Raw genomic sequence first — 19657 nt, 5'->3', positions numbered from 1 at the left:
GATGAGTGACTGCCATCAATCACAACCCTCTGGGTCCGACCACGAAGCCAATTTCCCAGCCAGGAGATAGTGGTGGAGCCAAGGCCACAACCGGGCAGTTTGGCCAAGAGGTGATCATGGGATAATTGCAGTGGGGGGACCTCAGTGTTGGAAACTCACTTTTCAGTATCGTTCCAGGTGAATACACCTGGCTCTGACAATGGCATATGACCCCTTCAGTGTAAATCTGCAGATGTGATGCACTTGGAGACCTCCATAAAATTCCGTTGTTTGTAATAAATTACTCCCCCCCACCCCAGCTGAAATCTTCCTCCATGCTAAAGAATCTCTATGGCTCTCTTGAACAAGTTCTGGTTTTTTATATATATATATATATAAAGAGCCTTTTAAATACTTTCGTTTATTACTGGGTCAGCTGCTATATCTTCTCTATATCATTCTGTCTATATAATCTAAAAATCATTGGTGTCCTGTATAAGATATCATGGAATAGAGACAAACTGCCTTATTCAAATATTTTGAATCTACCATATGAAAGATACCATTAGCTTTTTATTTTTGACAGGTGCTGAGCTATTTTCACAAACAAAGTAAAGTTCGTGAGGGAGTTGAAGAAATGCTGTATAGATTATATCAGCCTATACTTTGGAGAGCATTAAAGGTAATTCTCATTTAAGGTATATTATCATATTGTATTTATTGTACAATTTATTTATTGTAAACAATTGTTGTATCACTCTTCTGCTTTTTTCTCTAATGCAGCAAAATAAGCCATAAATATTTGCTTTCCTGGTCCTTGCTGCCTTGTCCAGCTTTACCAGTCGGTTCTTATTGACTTAGGGACGCATCAAATTTTGCCTCCACTTACACTCTAATACTAGTTTTCAGTGCTAGCTTATGGAACTGTTAAATAAACATCTTTATATTTTCTCCCCTGCTAAGCCACTTGCTTAGAGGAACTCTCTCTAAACAGCTTCAAAGCTGTCCTAATAACCTTCTTCAAAACCCTCCTTAAAACTTCCCTTTGTCATGTTATCTACAGGGGGGAAAAAAAAACATGAGGCCAGGTATGCTAAGTCTACTGTCCTGCTGACCCTGTACTTCCTCCTCTGCATGCATTCTTGCTTCTTTTCTGTCTCATCTTAGGCTGTAAACTTTCTAGGATCTGTGTCTGTATAGTGCGTAGGGGTTTCTGTCTTGGAGAGATTTTGGTACTGTGATGAGACAAGGAAAAATTTATATAAATTTTATTTTGGTCTGGTTATTATAGTTTTTGTTTAATAATAAAACTTTTGGAGCTAATGCTCACACTTTCTCATTTGGAATATAAGATACTATATTTTTTCATATGTTTAATAGTTAATTTGTCTCAATTAGAATTAATAAACTAATAAAGGTGATTGAAGAGTGTATGTGGTAAATGAGTTTTGATATTAAGAGCATCGTCTTCCTACACAATTTTTTTTCTCCCTTGTAACAGGCTAGAAACTCAGAAGTTCGATCAAATGCAGCATTGTTGTTTGTTGAAGCATTTCCTATCCGTGATCCCCGCTTTAACAACGAGGAGATGGATAATGATATGCAGAAACACTTTGAAGAACTTTTTGTAAGTTTCTGAAGAAGTCCGAATGTTGTAACAAAGTGTTAAGTTAAACTTTTAGTGAAACATGCTCAGAAGAAAGGTAATTTGTAATTCTTGCACATCAGTTAAATTAATCCCAGAACATTCTTTTAATCTTTTAATCCCATTATATTCTTTTAATTATGCATATTCTTTCATGTAGAGGCATATTAGTGTACCATCTACTAGTGGTATAAAATGGTTTGGCCGAGGAGAATGGCCTGAAAATTAAGTATTTAATGAGTGAATTAACAATACAGTTGAAAAAACCAGGAGATTGTTTGGACAGACCAGATGACACAAGCTGAAGACATACAGTTTAGGCTAATGGGTGAAGAGGGCTTTAATGATACAAAATCTTCAGTGAATGCTTAATCTTAAATATTTGCAGTTCTTTATTATGATGATATATTTGAACAGAGATATAAGAAGAATTAAAATGATGCATTGGAAATTTAGATGGGCCTGGCTCATTTCTAGACTGTCTCTGCTTGGAAAAGCACTTAATATAATGATTTTGAAGCTAAATATCTGGTAACTAAAATTCTCTTCATGACCAGAGAGGACTGATGCCTAATTACATACTTAAATATGACCATATAGGTTAAATTTTCAGAAGTGCCTAAACTCAAAGATACCATTTGGCTTTTGAGCAGGGCACTTTTAAAATATCCTTTAAAGTCTGACTTTTGGATGATTATTTATTTATTTATTTTACAGTACAGGCCAGTATTTTTAATTTTCATTTTGTTTTCAAATTATTGCTAGTAGTAAACAAGCACAACATTTTAAAGTCCTCTTGGGACACCAGCCTGCATATGGTTCTATTACATAACACACCTTGAATAACATTGCTTAAAGGCTTACGGGATGAGCTTTATCAGTATATCTTATTTTAATTATTATCAGAAAGCAAAATAATGCATACATAAAATATTTTTCCCTTTTTTCCCCTTTCTCTTTACTTAGAGTTTGTTAGAAGATCCGCATCCATTGGTTCGCTCTATAGGGGTACTTGGTGTTAGTAAAATAACATCCAAATACTGGGAGATGATACCTGCAACAATTATTGCTGACCTTTTGAATAAGCTAGTTGGAGACCTGGCTTTTGATGTAACTTCAGCTGATGTTCGTTGCTCAGTTTTTAAGGTAAGACTATTGTGCAAATTTTATAAAACGTCTTCATACTAACTTCTGGTTTTCTTGTAACTTGGGCTCATTAATGGAGGCCAGCCTAAAATAGATTACTACTTGTTTAAAATGAGGTCTCTAAGTTGGTCTTTACATAATTTGTCTTATAAGACGTGTGAGGGTTGGTCAGAAAGTAACGTCTCTTAGTTTTTATCTTCTGAGTAAGCCAGGGTTATGGAAGTTGTTTTTGTTGACTTTTTGCCTAAAAGAACCACAGTAAAATTGGAGATCTATGTCGGAACCCTGAAAAAACTGAAACATGATTTGCAAGGAAACAACGGGAATATCAGAGATGCTGCTTCTACACAACACTTGCCCACACACCAGCTTGTGCACTACACAAGCAGTATCTTGTTTGGATGGGCTGTGCCATCCCATCCTCCATAAAGCCTCCAGAATGAAGGGAGAAGTTGTTGGGTTTTTTTTTTTGGTGGAGCAGTGGGGGCGGTTCAGGGGGAGAGGTCAAGGATGATAGCCAAGTGATGGAGGCTATATGACAAGGACTTTTACTATGTTAGGATGCCTGCCCTTGTTCACCAATGGAAAAGGTCTGTTGACTGAGAAGGAGGCTCTGCTGAAAAATAGCTGTAGGTTCAGTGATGATCTACAAATTTTCCATGCAGTATTTTCCAGTATTTTTTCAGTAACATTTGGCTGAGGGGGGAAAAAAGACAGGGGGCATTACTTTGAGTGACACTTGTATAATATTTTGAAAAAAGCAGAAAAATAAAATACTTCCAGCACTGAGTATTGGAAGCAAAGACTGAGAGGCTTTGTGACATCCAGTTATCTTGGTTCCTGTTTTTCTGTGGAGCTAAAGATTTAAGGACCATAGTCTTTGCTTGATGTTTTGACCAGACTTTGTCTAGATAATTTTAGAAAGGTAAAATAAAAGGTACCCAACAACTGTTGGCTTTTTTCTATGGCACGTCTATGGCATCCAACTTTTTTCTATGGCATCACAACAAGAAAGAGAGAACAAGTGGTATAGTGTGATTTAAGTGGTATATTTTGCACATTTTATAGTCCTTTTTAGGTTTGCCTGTGCATACCTACTATGTGATTCCTATCTCTGGAAAGGCCCTTCCCTGCTTGGCTGACCAACATCCCAGCTCTTCTGCCTCCGAAATGCCAGCAGGGCAGACTTCCCAGGCATCAGGGTGGTCTTCAGATACAAGTCTTGAACAAAAGCACTGTTAAAATGCAAAAAAAATCTTAAATGTAGACCCCTTTATTTAAATGAAAGCAATTCATTCAAGAGCTTGAATTGTTCTTCTTTTAACACCTTGATTTGACTATTTTAGCAAAGAATGTAAATACAACTGCCACTTTTACACAACTGCCACTTTCTTATTTAGCCTTATAAGTGTCATGTTCTAGTTCAGTAATTTCTATCACTTTTAGTTCAAGTTATGCACGTCTGTTCTTTTCATATTTTTATTCAGTGTGATCTTTCTCTGTTGCAGTGTCTGCCTATAATTTTGGAGAATGCACTGAGCCACCCATTACTGGAGCAGCTCCTGCCAGCAGTAAAATACAGTCTCCATGACAATTCTGAGAAAGTGCGAGTGGCTTTTGTTGATATGCTGCTGAAAATTAAGGCTGCCAGGGCTGCTAAGGTAGGATAAGTAGGACTTCTGAGACAGCTAGTAGGAGATATAAATAGAATAAAGCATTTATTGTGAAGGTTATATATTTATGAATACAGTATTCCTAAAAGGAAGAGAGAGGTTGTGTTTCAGTATTTTCATTTTGAACTTTTCCTTTGGGGCAGCTGTTACTTGTGAGAGATACAACCAGCGTTAAGGGAACAGAGCTGTCAGGAAAAGAAAGTGGGGCAGGGTCACTAATATAAAAAGAATATCAGATCGGGGAGAAAGGAGCCAAGCTACACACAAGAATGTATAAAGGTACAAGGAAGAGGGAGAGAAATTGAGCAAATGGAATAGGAAGCAACACAAAATGATCCTTTTCTTAAATGATAAAATAATTAGTGCAATACTTGTCACAAATATATTGCACAGTTGCAATACAGCATAAGAGGTCTCCTCTTTCTCCTGCTGTGCATTATTAGATTTCTGTTGGTGCCTATTTTAAGCTCTCTGTATACTAAGGAGACAGGTTTGGGGGCAGGATCATGTAGGAAGGGAATGGGCATTGGAGCCTGTGCCACTAGAACTCAGTTGCCTCTAGATCCTGGAAAATTCTGGAAAATGTCTGAGTTTTACCACTCATAGAAACCCTCAGCCAGAGCGTCTTATTCCTTCTACTGGTGGTCCTCCAAGAAGATGACAACCTCCTAATTGCTGTTATTAACACTGTTAACATAAATGTCAAGAGATCTAAACAGCAGATCTTGAGGGGCAGCCGTATGGATTACCCAGGTGTTGCCAGTGATGGAATTTCAAGGGATTAGTTGTCTTTAAAAAAGAAAGAAAGAGATGGGGAGGGGGATTGCATGCAGGCTCACACATGCACTAGGGTAAATGTCAAGCTGTAAAGGTAAGGTGTATGTTCGGTGTGTGCATCATTTTCATAGGGTTTTTTTCTCATTTTTAAAGGTTTTTGCCAGCCATACTTTCAGCAACAGTTTGCAACTTCATATCTGCTCCTGCATCCCCCCTGCCCTGTAGTGGGAGGGACAGTACACCAAAGTTATAACATCAAAAAGTTTCCAGGATGGCAGTGAAAATGTGACTTAGATGATAAGTGCCTATAGTCATACTCTGATCTTTCAATAAACTGGCTCTATAAAGTAGAAAAAAACCCAAATATTTGATTTAAATGTTGTTAGTTGGCAAAAATATACTCTGATCTTTTCATTATTCTAGTGAAGGGATGCTCAAATCCCAGCTTGCGGGCAAGATCTGGCCCCTAGCACCATGTCATCCAGTCCATGGGTTCATGGGGAAGCTCTGCAGGCTGTGGCCCTGAATGGTAGATATGATGTACGGTTTGCTGTTGCTTGTAGTGGATATTAGCATTTCATTAAAAAAACAAATGCTAGTCCATGCAGTGATTAGTTTTGTTCATAGTCAATGGGTTCATCTACACATGCGCTTTACTGCGGAGTTGACTAATTAGTTCCACAGTAAAACATCATCATCCACATGGGTGCAGTAAATTAACTAACTTGGCTGTAAAGTAGTATTGTTGGGACAGTGTTATCTTATGGTGGAGTAATTAATTGTGATCAAACACTCATGTGGATGGAGACCTTCAGGCGCAAATTGCTCCTGGTCAGCTCAGCCAGCTGGGGAGCCAGACTCCTGCCAGCCTCTCTGCAGCATGAAGCCTGGGGCTGCTTCTGCCTGGCTCCACTTGCTGCAGTCCTAGGTGCACGTGTAGATGCTGTGCCCAGGACCAGTTAACTCCAGTGCCAACTTAATAGCACATGTAGATGCACCCACTATTAACCAATACTTTTCAAAATATACTTGTCATAGCTTGTTTCTTTGTCTCTTGCTTTCTCTACTCTAACTTCATTCTCCTTCTCTCCTCTTCAAAAAAAAAAAAAAAAAAAGTTCTGGAAAATCTGTCCCATGGACCATCTTTTGACCCGCCTTGAAGTTGATTCACGTCCAGTATCACGGCGTATAGTAAATCTCCTGTTCAACTCTTTCTTGCCTGTTAATCAACCTGAGGAGGTGTGGTGTGAACGTTGTGTTACGCTAATTCAGATGAATTCGGCAGCAGCCAGAAAATTCTACCAGTATGCTTATGAGTACACAGCCCCTACCAACATAGGTAAAGTACTGCATACTATAACAATTCTTGGCCATCTTCATTAAGTATAGCCTAATTCAGTGGTCTCCAACCTTTTTAAGTAGGAGATCACTTTTGGAATTTAAAAGCAACCCAAGATCTATTGCCAGCCCTCCCCCCCTTCCCTCCCCCGAGCAGGTAAATCTGTGTGGAGGGAAGGGGGGAAGATCGAGGCAGAGGGAGAAAAAATTATTTGGGGGAACAACCCCCTCAGCAGGTAAGTCTGTTGTGGAGGAAAGGGTCGTGGGGTGTGGGGCAGATCAATGCCCCAGCCCTAACCCCACTCCCTCCCTCACCGCTGGGGCCTCAGTCTGCCCCCACCCCAACTGCAGTGAGGGATGGAGTGGGGCTGGAGCAGGGGCAGGTGGGAAGGAGTGGGGCTTCAGCAGTGAGGCTGGAACAGGGGCAGGAGGGAGCCGTGAGCAGCTGGTTCAGGGAGAGGGGGGGCGCACACCCTGGCAGGACATGGAGGTTGCATGCCCCCAGATCTGCACACGAGGTGGGTTGCAGCTGGGGCTGGGCTCTTCCTGGGTGGGGGAGCTGACCCACACTGTTCTTGGGCTGGATGGCGGCAGCAATAGGAGCAGGGCTGCAGCCACCTGAAAATTCACCGTAGCTCCCTCAACCCCCACTCCCAGTGCCACCATTGTCTACTTGGAGTGCAGTGCAGCCCAGCCTCCAGCAGGAACAGCCTAGTGCAGCCTCCCAGCCCGCAGTGGCAGCTGCCCCACCTTGTGCAGATCCTGGGCACATGGCCCCTATGCCCTTGGGGGAGGAGAGAAGGGGCAGTAGAAGGCTGTGCTGGGCTGTTCCTGGCGTGGGGGGGGCGGGGCTGATGTATGCTGTGCTTGGGCCAGGTGGCGGCAGCAGCCCTGAGAGCGAAGGTTAGGGGGCCTTCAGCGAATTTTTGGGTAGCTGCAGCCTGCCTCTCCCCCCACCCCTGGAGCCCTGCTCCCAGCACCGCTGCTACCCAGCCTGAGCACAACACAGACCAGCCCTGATGCTGGGAAGAGCCCAGCCCACAGCTGCAGCCCACCCCAAATGCAGATCTGGGGGCACGTGCCCCCCGTGCCCTCCCAGGGTATGTGCCTCCCCCTCCCTGTGTCCCCCAGATGAGTCACTTGTGGTTCTGTCCTGCCCCACCTCAGCTGCCCCTGCTTCAGCCCCACTCTCTCTGTCACCACTGCTGTAGCCAACCACGCTGCCCCGCGTTTGGGGGGGGCACATACCCCACCCCCCAATCTGTGTGCAGTGGAAGCAGCTGATGCTGTGGGCTGAGCTTTGTGCCCTGAGCCCTACTGCAGCTAGCCTGGGAGCGGCCAGACGCCAAGTGCATCTTGCTGTTGGGCTGAGCCGTGCCCACATGTGGCCTGCTGCAGTGGAGCTTGAGGCACAGCAGCAGCTGCTTCCGTCCTGCACAGAGATGTGGGGGTCATGTGCCCCCAGGGCCTCCTCCAGGCTGTACCCAGCAGTGGGTAGCCTGCCATCCCAGGATGACCCCCTGGGCTCCAATCCTCCCATCACCCAGCCGGGCTGGGGCCCCACTTACGTTCCCCTGCTCCTGGCTGGACTGTACCTCCCTCCCTCCCTGCGGGGGCCTCGATCTGGCTTCTGTACCTGCCTTCCCCCAGACTGACCTGCTGGGCTGGGGGGGGAGGGGGGGGCACACAAGCATGCGTGCACACATCCAGTCCCCCCAGCCCAGGATCGACTAAAAGAGGCTCCCCAGTCAACCAGTTGGGGACCACCGGCCTAATTTTTATCATAGTTTTTAGCAGTAGTAGATCGCTGTTGGAACATTGGTTTTAGCTTGTTATTAGCAGAGAGCTTCCAAGTTTCAAATTTTAGAAGTTCTTGACACCAGTAAATAACATTCCTACACCAAGTATAAAACTGCTTTGAACCCTAGTGATAGTAGTCAGCTCTTTGTGCTTTAATAGCGCTGGAGATCCCAAAGCTCATTGGGATGCTGTTCTCAGCTGTTGTAGTGCACCTGTCAACATGACTGCTTTATCTTCTACTGAAGGGAAGACAGAGGTTGGAAAGGTTGACTTCTGTATCCAAGTATCCTGTTCGGTAAAATAAAGGATTTAATGAAATTCAATACATTAGTGTGGAAGGTGCTATATAGGTCAAAATAGCTTGATTATACCAGACTAATAGGCTATTGACATTGCCCATTTGTTAGCTCTACAGAATTCTTTCCAGAAAAATTCTTCCAAAATTCCTCCAGTGAAAATAGTTTTGGCTCTGAAGTGCTGGCAAGATGCATTACAGGACATTACACCTTTTAGCAAATAATGTTATTGAATTCATCCCACCACATGAAAAAATAAAGCTATTTTTCTAGGAGTCTGTCATTCCAGAAATAAATAAGGAAACTCCAGGCTCAGGAGTTTCCCAAGGAGCAGTCCCTATACATAGCCTCAAGAGAGCAGTGAATTTTTGGTTGCTGAGGGTGTGTCTGCGTAGAAAATGAAGGTGTGATTGTGATGTCTTAAACTACGTAAGCTTGTAACAGAGGCTTGCACTTTGGTTGTTGGATTCAAGCCTCTTCAAGCATGTGCTACATTCACAAGTTCATTTTGTCTGTGTAAGTGAATTTTTTTCTGACACCTTGGATCTGAAAAGGGGCTCCTGAGTCAATGAGACAAATGCATCTTTTCATAAATGATGCTATCCTTGACATAAATCCACAGCATTTGGAGCATAGTCCATTAAATTAACAGCCATTTCAGAAAAAATCAGTTACCTCCATTGATCCTTACTTTTTACAAAAGGGTTTAGGTATTTTCTAACTACTATATTTACCGTAATCCAAGATGACTTTGAAGTTAAGATGACGTCCCAGTAATTAGATTCTAGACATCGAAAATGATAGTATATTTATAATTTTTCATGTCTAAAAGAGGGATCGTCTTAAATTTGTCCCCCTGCGGCTGTGGTGAGGGAGCAGGCAGGGATGGAAGCAAAAGCAGGAGAAAGTAGGGGCCAGGGTAGGCAGGGGCTGTGGAGGGGGAGCAGAAGCAAGGGGAAAGCATGTGTGGGATGCAGCATGGGCAGGTGGTAGAGTGGTAGTCACCAAGGGGACAAGGGATGATACCCATGCCCGTCATCCCTTGTCCCCTTGGTGACTACCACTCTACCGTTTACCCAGTTTGGCTGCTTCCCCTGCTGATCTGGGCACAGGAGGAGCCCCAGAGTCCCTACAGAGCTGTTTCTCCCAGCTGTGATAGTTCTAAGATTAGGCTTTGTTTTCCCCATGTTGAATAGGTGGGGCAGACATCTCATCTTAGAATTGAGTAAATACAATATTGGGAAGTAGAGGCTGATGGTTACGCAGGCCCCCCCCCCCCACACACACACTTTTTTTCCCCCTACACAACTAAATACAGTAAATGTACTTTTAATAGAATTGTCTAGATAACTCTGTCTGGGTCATATCTCTACCTCCCCAGAACAGTTTTATCATTACATATAATAATCATTGCCTGGACAAATGCTCCAAATGTCTAAATTACTCTTTTTCTTTGCTTTGTTTTTAATTTAGCCAAATTGATGCTCACTATTCGGCGTTGCTTAAATGCCTGCATCCAAAGGTCAAAAGAGAATCAAAGTGATGATGATAAAGATGAAGAAAGTGAAAAGGAGAACATAAGTGTAAGAAAGTCTCAACAAAACTTCCATTTTCTGTTAATCTCTAATAACTTTCTGTGCGTACTGAATAAGTACATTGTTTACTTAACTCCTAATGCAATCCTGGGTCTAATGTGTTTGCTGTGTATATTGTAACAAATTCTATTCATTTGCAGAGTACTTAAGTGCACATAAACCACTGAAATGCATAGCATCTTTCAGCCCCAACATCTTCTTGCAACTTAGTTGTACTCTGGTTAATTGCATGCTAACCATAACTGTCCATTTTGTAACTAATTATGTACCATTTAACTGAATGAGGAATGGTGAAGGCAGAAGCAGCTCTTAGAATCCTTGAAAATGAAGGGTCCTAATCAGTTTTGGGTCTGTTAATACCACAGCACTAATGCCAGGGTGTACTTCAAGGAGCTTTGTTAACAAGGCTGTGATATTAGCAATGTAGGAATTAACTAACTCCCCTCATTTTCAAGGCTTATGACAGTCACTGTTGTGGTGGGTAATAGAAACTTTAAACATGAATAGTTGCTAATTAGTTTTGAGACAATAAGGACACAGCACTGTAAGCTCAGCTGGTTTAAGTACACAGCTCTGTCAATGCTGTGGTGATTAGGATCCCCCAAATGGACTAGTTTCCCTAATTTTCATGGCCATATATTTAGAGTATATGATCCTATGGTAGTCAAAAAGTAACACGAAGGAGAATGGTAATGTTAGAAGGGAACATATGGGCTTCTCTGGAGATAGGGATGAAGAAGGATGTGGCTGTCAGGATACTGCAGGATCAGAAGGAGTGGTAGGTTAGTCAAGAAGCAGCGCAAGCTAGGACGCATCCAAGCCATACTTAAAATGGCTGCTTGTTTCATACCAGTGGTTATTTTAAGTATGCTATACAGGATTTTGGAATAAAATGTACTCAAATGTGAGTCTAGTATAATGAATGGATTTGTGTACAGATTAAATCTGAACTGTAAAATTTACATTTCCTTACTGTTGCAATGGTTTTTTTGTGAAGTGAAGAATATAGATGAGATTTTTCAGTTTTTAACTTAATTTTAATCTGCATTCATATTAGGCAGTATTAGTTATTTTAATCTCAAAATGTTTGCATTACAGGTGCTGAATAATGTGTTGTCAGTAAACGATGCAACTTCCATGGCAAGTTTACTTGAGATTACTGTAATTCTCTGGAGAAGTATACACAAAGCACTTAATCAAAATGAAGAAGCCAAAGTCTACACAATCAGAAAGTTTGCTTCTGTACTACCAGAGTATTTTAAAGTATTTAAGGTAAAGATTAGTGATCTAGATTAAGAATTGAAGTATATTTAGATTTTGGCCCCATGAGTTTCTAGGGACCTGCATTTTTTATTTTAAATTATTTTTACTGTAGTGGTTTCCATGCATGTTCATTGTCTGTCTTTCTGAAATTAAATGTTCTTATGTGGTGTTTTGATGATACCATAAACAAATAGCAGCAAGATTTGGGAATTTCCTTTTTAAAAAAAAAGACAGAGAGCAGTCTCCAATTCCAGCTTTTAGCAGAAGAAGGTTTATGATATTCAGTATTGATACAGTCATAAGAAACCACTTGTTCTCTTTGGATTATTGTCATGGGACCCCACTTTTGGAGAGTGAATATGTTCTTGGCACTGAAGTAAGGAACTCTTTGGAAAGCAATGGCTGTCAATGTTCTCTGTGAGAACAAAATACTCCATGTGAAATTACATTTAAGGAGTAACCTGCCTTTTTCTTGTAGTTTTCATTCGAGCTTATCTTTGGCTTCCGCAGGTGACAGTTTAAACCCTGACTCGTTTTCTACTTTCTTAATATTTTTTTCTTAATTTGCCTTGCTTGCATTCTTGTGATGTATTTGTTTATTATTAAATTTGACGTGCGGCTTCTGTGTGCCCTTCCTGTAACCCTTTTGGGATGGATTTTACTTAGAATAGGGGCTCTCAACCTTTTTAGATCAAGGACTGGCAAACCATGGACTGGAAGTGACTGCAACTGGCAAACTGAGGACCGGCAAAATATGGTCCGGAAGTGACGGGTATACTGAGTATAACACCCTAAGTGTTGGCTGCCGCTCCGCAATATGCTGGTCACTTGTGGACTTCCAGTGCGGCAGCCAGCTTGCCATAGCCTGGCACTGGGCCATGGCCCAGGGGTTGGGAACCTCTGGCTTAGAGGATACACTAAACCAGGGCTATGCAGCTGGCAGCCCCCAAAGGATTAACCTGCAGCCCCTAGGCTACTGGTCTGGGTGTCTCTTTCCCCCACCTCCCTACCCTCTGCTAGTGCTGCTTCTGGAATCTCCGGGCTCCCTCTCCCTTCTCCAGCTTCCACTTCCTGCCCATGGAGCGAAGGGAATCTGCACCTAGGAGGCTCCAGGGACTCCAGGGTGCTGGTGTGGAAGGGGGGGTAGGGAGGGAGCAGCATGCACTGTAGCAAGCAGTCCACAACCACTCAGGAACTGGACAGACTTTCACAAAACAATACTAGATGCTGATCAGTGTAGAGAGCTAACTTAAATGAGCTACCTTAGCTACTGGAAACAGTCTATCTGTGGCAGCATAGTATTTAATACAGGTTAATTTCCTTCACTATGTTTGAGCTATGCAGCAGTCTATAGAAAGTATATTTCTGGGGAGCCTTCAAGAATTATGAAAACCATCTTAAAACTTTCAAAGTGGAAGCTCCATATTTTTAATTAGACGTGGCTTTAGGTCCAATGTGGGCATGTTTTTCATCTTTGGCAATTTTTGACCCAGATTTTGAGGTGCTTTCTGGTATTGAGAAAGCTGCATGCATGTGAAAGCAACTCTGATCAGAAGCTTAGTTTAAAGAAGACAAGTGAAAGAATAGAAGGTTCTTTTGCCTTCTGATTCTGATGTATTTATTACTTTTTACAGTGACCTTTGACAAACCTTTTAGTTGTTACCAATATGGAACTAAACCCATACATAACTTTTTTTATATTGTATTCATGGAGATAGATCCAGGGGACATAGTTTATCTTCAGACACTGTCTTATCCTTTTAGATTTCTATACAAACGAATACAGCTAGCATGTCCTAGCCTGATTTCAATAAATTCCATCACATTCAAAGCTGTCTCAAGGGCATATATGTATGTATAAATGTGTGAAGATAGTAGCATTGAGGCCTTCTAATTAGGCCCCATTGTGATAGGCGCTACAAAACACATTAAAACTTGGGTAGTGCAGGCTTCTATTTGAAGTTTAGTCCATATGTTTAAGCAGTATTATTGTAGGCTTTGTGCTCATGTCTCATACCCAATTTCAGAAAATGATCTTGCTGTCTTTTAAATAGCTCTCAGATCCACCTCTTTGAGAGGCTAGCAATTTAAGTAAGGTGAGAACAGAGAAGGAAAAACAATTACTTACCTAATATAAGTACCTTAACAGTGTGGTACTGCAGCTACCATTCATTCTTTTTTTAGCATTTGTTTAAATGGAGAGAAATAGGATGGAGTCACAGTCATGGCTGCTTGTATTAATTTACAGTGAAAATTTGGTTGTGCTTGGCAACGTGTCTTACATTCTTGTTGCCTTTGGTGTAACTGATGAATAGTCAGATGGGTTCAGTACATTTATAATTTAATGTGTGTATATTTTTTTAATCCTAGGATGATTGTTGTGTGATTCCATTAATTATCCTGGCATCTTTCATGCCTGCTTCTGCTATCCCAACATTCAGGTACTATTTTTTTTTTAATATCAGAACTATAGGACAGAGTCTCTTCAGTAAGTGTAATTTTATTATTTGTATTATTTAATATTAATACAACATTAAATAAGATACCAGTCCAGGCAAATTAATCAACTAAGTGAATTAGATAAAGTAGTAAAGCCTGTAGGTATAAATATAGTCCTTTGAGCCAGCTGTGATGAAAATAAATAAATATACCATGAAGGTCTACAAGCTCTGATGTTACTAATAAAGTAAAAGACAATTGTCAAACTCTGTATTAGTACATTCTATTTCTGAGTTGTTGCTATTTCAGTTAATAACACCCAATATCTCTGAAATTGTTTTTAGCTGTGGTGTGATCTCTAAATTGAGGAATCTTCAGAAAGGAGCTGATGAAAACAAATATTCCACCCTTATTGACTGTTTATGTCGGTGGGGACAAGTTGGACATGTTGTGGAACTAATCTGTGATTGGATATCTGATGAGCTAACTCCTAGAAAGGTGTGCAAAAACTCCTGCACTCTAATTATGTATCCTATTGTATTAAAAGATACTTGCTTAAATGGTATATTAGTAATTCAAAAGAATATATGTTATCGGGGCACTCTTTTTTTATATCTCTTTGCTTAATGTTTTTTTCTCTTCTCTTCACATAGAGCATTACAGCATCAGGAAGGCAAGTTCATATCCAAGTAACACAAGAGTCCAAGCCAGAATTAGCACTTGATTATGTTGAATACTTACTGACACATTCCATGAATCGGGATTGTCTACTCTCTATCCCCAAAAAGAAACTCAGCCAGCTTTTGAAAGCACTGGCTGCTTCAAAGGTAATGTTACATTTCTTAGCATATTACGTGTAAAGCAATGCTTTTTATTTGGACCAGTTATAATTATTCTCATTTAAAAGTTGCATACCTCTGAGCTTTGTGCTTAGCTAGCAGTTCAGCCAACAAGAAGAATAAGTCACAGAGTTACAAGATTTGGGTGAAAATAGTAAAAAAAAAAAAAAAAATCCAAGGCTTTTAGGTGTCTCAGATTTGGTAGTCCAATTTAATCTGATTTGCAGAAGGTTCGTTCAGACCATTTTGTTAAAACTGAGCTCCTTTAAAGTATGAACTTGGTCACTGAAAACTTGAAGCAGCTGAAAGCATCCCAGTCACTTTCTGAAATCCTTGATCTCATAGAAAATCTCTTATTTCAATTTTTTGCCAAAAGCAAAGTATAAAAAGGATTTTCTGTAAATAAACCATGGTTTTAAAAGTAAATATTATATTTCTTGGCTCAATATTGCAGGAGGTTCTTGGCTCAATTCTGAAATCAGCTGATACAAACTCTCAGAGCACCAATCAAGCAATTTCCCTAAGAGCCTTTACTCTCTACTGCAGATTAAGTATTCATCTTCAACACAAGGTATATTTACTTATTTTCAGCAAAAGTTCTGGATTTTACTAATGAGATAAAAAGTGATTGGCAAACTGTTTATTGATTTGGTTTTTTGTTCAGTTTTCCTCAGATGGAGAAGTTTACCTGTCACTTTTGAAGGCGACTGCTGCTTGGATAGAAAGTCAAGTTCTACCTTCTATCCTCATGGATGAGCAGGAGGCAGATATTTCAACACACATTGAAGTTTCTAAGCTAATCATCCAGGTAGGAGGTCTCAGACTCCTAACATGCAGTAACATGCAATTTTTGAATGTTTTATTCAGAGGAGTTCTACAATTTTAGGGACAGTAATTGCAAACCACTAATCAGAATGTTATGGCAGTATTTAAATATTTGCAGTCCAGCTGTTTCACCTCACATTTTTTTTTCTGTAAATAAGTGGATTGTTGAAAGGTGATGAAAATCTAACTGGTGAACAATATTCAGTACGTATCTATGGAGATGTTTGGAAACATGAACATTTCTCGCTGTTATCAAATATTAAAAGAAAACTGCTCCTCACGCTAATTTATCTACACAGTGATTTGGAGAAGTAGGGAAATGCTCTATTTTGTTGGTGGTAAACAGTTGTATTGAGAGAGTGGGTGGATGGTATGGTCTAGAAATGACAACGGGGCTCTCATCTCCATCAGCTTCCACAAGATTAAGGATATTATCCAGATATAAACGGAAGCTGAAAGTGGTTTTCATCTTGTTCTAAAGATGATGCTATAGAGGTATTTAATGCTAAAGTTAAAACGTGCCCTGTTGCCTATGGGACAAGTCTGTATGTACATTTTAAGTACATGATTCCTAGGAAAATGCCTCATAGGCTAGTGCCTCATAAGTCAGTCTTTTTGGTAGGCATGTTATACATTAGCTCTACACCTTCCCTGGCTTCCACTCCAATTCCCCTGCCTGATCATCAGCTTCTGTGTCTTCCACCTATCTGCCATTGTGTTGCCAGTCCCTGTACCAGTCTGCTGCATGCCATATACAGAGGGTGCCTTACCACTTGTGGCACACGTGCCACAGTTTGACCACCTTGATCTAATGCAGCAGTGTTCAATGCATGTCCTGCAAGGTGGATCCAGCATGCAGAGCCAAGTTATCCAGCCCGTAGAGCTCAGAAACTTGGCAGCATGGGAATGGTGAACCCCATGGCAATTAACATTGCTACTGCTCCCTCGTTGCAAAATATTTTTGACCTGTGGGAAGTCCCACAGTCTGGATGACATGGCCCCGCATGCTGGATCAGGCTGACGTGTTGGGTCAGTGTGTGGTTGGACCCAGATCAGGCCTGTGGACTGGCTGTACCCTACTCATCGAACTCATGTGCCAGAAAGGTTGAACACCACTGGTCTGATGTGTTTGTCTTCATGGCAGTTTTGTCTGGATGGGGAAGTACTATTATCCCCATGTCACAGACGGAAAACTGAGGCTTCCCAAGCTCATACAAGAAATCTGAGGCACACCACAGAATGTAACTATTCCCCAAGTCCCAGGTTAGTATCCAAACCCTGGCACAGTTCTTTTCCTCAGTATCTATTTTACTACCCATAAATTGGGATAAAAGTTTTCACAAAGGGATATCCACATGGTTAATGCAGAATTGAGATAGTACTAGATATTATGTGGCTATGTAAGAACATCAAGTTGAGAGATTTAAATCTCAAAACCAGGAAATAGAATATGTTAAGGTATATGTCAAAACAGCCTAAGTTCTGTCCTCATCCTCAGAGTTTGCAGTAGCTATTGTAGTCCAGTGGCATTCTCTGCATTATGTGTAGCTGTATTGAATAGTTTGGGCAAAATCAGTTTGAGGCAAAACTGATTCTGAACGAAAACTGGATCTGAGCCCTGTCCACGTACATGTAATCTAAGTTGTGTGGAGTGCATGTACCTTGAGGAATCCATCTCAGAACCTCATTTCAGCCCTAAATTCTCTAAATTGTGTCAACAGCAATGTATAGGAGGAAGACTGTCCCATAGATAATCTCTGGTGAAATGGGATACAAATTATTTTTTTCAGAGGCTTGAGCATCACTAACCTTAGCATTCTGGAAAGGCAGAATGCACACTAAAGGGCAAATGTGACTATGTTATGAAGTTAACCAGTTAACTTTCTAGTTTTTTGTGCACAAAGAAAAACATTTGTCTTTAAGAGTTTGTGATTATTTGGGTAGTTAAACTTATGATATAGATTTAGCTTTGGAGCCAAACTAATTATAATACCCAACTTCCACGCAGCACTTTTTTATTAGCAGTTCTTATGGCGCTTTATATCACAATCCTCATTTTGCACATGGGGAAACATGCACAGACATGGAGTGACACCAGGAGGCCTCAGTTTTATTCTTGGCCTCTCCCACTGGCCTTCTGGACCTAGTCCAGTGCTCCCTTCACTAGGTCCCATTGTGGTTGTTTGTGACTGCCAAGTTTTCAGTTTGCTTTGAGGAGACTTACTTCATTGCAGGAGATTGGGAGAAACAGTTGGGCTGTGAAATGTTTGTTGTGTGTGAATGATAGAAACATGGTAAAAGAAATCAGAGACCTAGGCTTTTTGTCATGAGGTCTTGGCCATTTTAGGTTCATTGAGAAGACTGGTCTGTCTCTCTTCCTCTCACTTCTATTTCCCTACTAGTTCTTACAATCTTGGCACCTCCAGTGTTTGAAGCTTACTGTCTCTCTCTATACCAACTAGTAGAATCCTAGAATTGCTAGCATGTAAAATGTTACTCCTTGCTGCCTCTGACCCATCCTGTCCAATCCCCTCTCGTTCCAGTCAGCACTCCTAAAACTGTGTCTTGGATTGCAAATTGAATATATACTGCATCAGTGAATGTACGCTGCACTTGCACAAGACCTGCTAAAAGTCAAATTAATATGATTAAATAGTTGGATTTAGAACAGTTTGCTTTAAATAAAATTTTGGAGAAGAGGAGGCACTGTAGCTCTTCTGAACCATGAGACACTGTATAATATTACCTGATTTTTTTCAATGATAAGATGATAGAAGAATAGCTATATTTTAATATGTATCTGACTGTTTGCAAAATAAGACCTGAAGGAAACTAAAAATCTGTGCAATACATAGATTTTGTTTTGCTATAAATCTTAGCCTCTAGCTTCTATTCTAGCAATGTATATTTCGTAAGCGTTACGCTGTTCCTGTGTGATCTCTTGCACCAAAGCTATTACCATGCTGTTAGAGTTCATATTATAACATTAGGTGTGTTTTTCTTTGTATTTGCTTCAGCTAAAATATAAAATATAGAGGTTTAAAACAGGATTAGTAACTTGCTTTGGTGTCTATTATTTTTAGCTTTTATTAAAACACTGGTCTTAAACATAAGAGCAGAAGTGTTGATAATATTTTTTGACTTCCTTGTCTAGACATATCTGACAGTGTGCAAAGACGTTGTCATGGTTGGGCTCGGAAATTCAGAGTTCCAGGCACGCCTTTTAGACTTTACACTTTCAGTTATCCAAACAGGTACGTTGTAAGGAAAAATCACAAACTGATTTTTTTTCCTCTGCAGCCTGTAAAAGTTTGGGGAGCTGGGGTTGTGTTTTATCTCTGATACTCTTTGCTTCTCCCAGAACTACCTGTCTGTTTGAAAGAAGAAAGATTTCGGTGACAAACATCACCTCTGCCTTTTGTGCTTTGCATCCTGTTTTCCCTGAATATCCTTAGTTGTGGGATGTTTCTGATCTTTGGAGCATCTGCTGGCAGCAGTAATATGAATGAATAGCAATAATGATATGACTTGTGGCAGCTTTTTTGCTTTTTACAGGTTTCTGAACAGCAGTGGGGATTTTGATCAGGGTCTTGTTTACTCTGCTGCTGCCGCTTCACTAACACAGAAGCAACAGTAGTGACTGGAATCTGTTTGCAGGCTCCAGGAGACAGTACTGCTCTATCCAGCATTCTGTTTGCATTTGGAGTGTTATCTCCCCAATAAGGATGAAATTAAAGCTTAATTTCCGCAGAAACGTAGTCTGGGCCATCTGAGCAATCGGGAACCTGAATCTGTAATGCTTTTGTTGCATTACCTCCCTTTTATGCAAGACATGCAAATACACTGAAGTCTGCTATTTAATGATGAGTTATCCCTATGACTGTGGTGATGTTAGTAGTGCATTGAACTCCTGCCGGACCCTGATATATTTGTTTACAAAACATTTTAGCTAATTCATCACATTTCATAGATTTCATAGACATTAGGGCTGGAAGGGACCTCAGAAGATCGAGTCCAGCCCCCCGCCTGAAGGGCAGGCAGT

At 40.9% G+C, this 19657-nt stretch overlaps 1 protein-coding gene across 1 annotated transcript in view; it reads left to right on the top strand.

Annotated features, from left to right (window-relative positions):
• Positions 1-19657, top strand: part of NCAPG2 (non-SMC condensin II complex subunit G2) — a 74014-nt gene that overhangs the window by 30420 nt on the left and 23937 nt on the right. Inside the window, exons 10-22 of the mRNA XM_019530630.1 lie at positions 566-661; positions 1481-1606; positions 2591-2770; positions 4279-4431; positions 6337-6559; positions 10128-10237; positions 11348-11521; positions 13883-13953; positions 14296-14449; positions 14605-14778; positions 15245-15361; positions 15455-15598; positions 18770-18869. Coding sequence (XP_019386175.1) covers positions 566-661; positions 1481-1606; positions 2591-2770; positions 4279-4431; positions 6337-6559; positions 10128-10237; positions 11348-11521; positions 13883-13953; positions 14296-14449; positions 14605-14778; positions 15245-15361; positions 15455-15598; positions 18770-18869 — 1822 coding nt within the window. The remainder of the gene's footprint in view (positions 1-565; positions 662-1480; positions 1607-2590; positions 2771-4278; positions 4432-6336; positions 6560-10127; positions 10238-11347; positions 11522-13882; positions 13954-14295; positions 14450-14604; positions 14779-15244; positions 15362-15454; positions 15599-18769; positions 18870-19657) is intronic.

The sequence above is a fragment of the Crocodylus porosus genome, unplaced genomic scaffold (assembly GCF_001723895.1).
Source record: "Crocodylus porosus isolate Cpor-Errol unplaced genomic scaffold, CroPor_comp1, whole genome shotgun sequence".
Taxonomy (NCBI): Eukaryota; Metazoa; Chordata; order Crocodylia; family Crocodylidae; genus Crocodylus; species Crocodylus porosus.
Note: the sequence above shows the minus strand (reverse complement) of the source record. Positions and strands in the feature narration are given on the sequence as shown.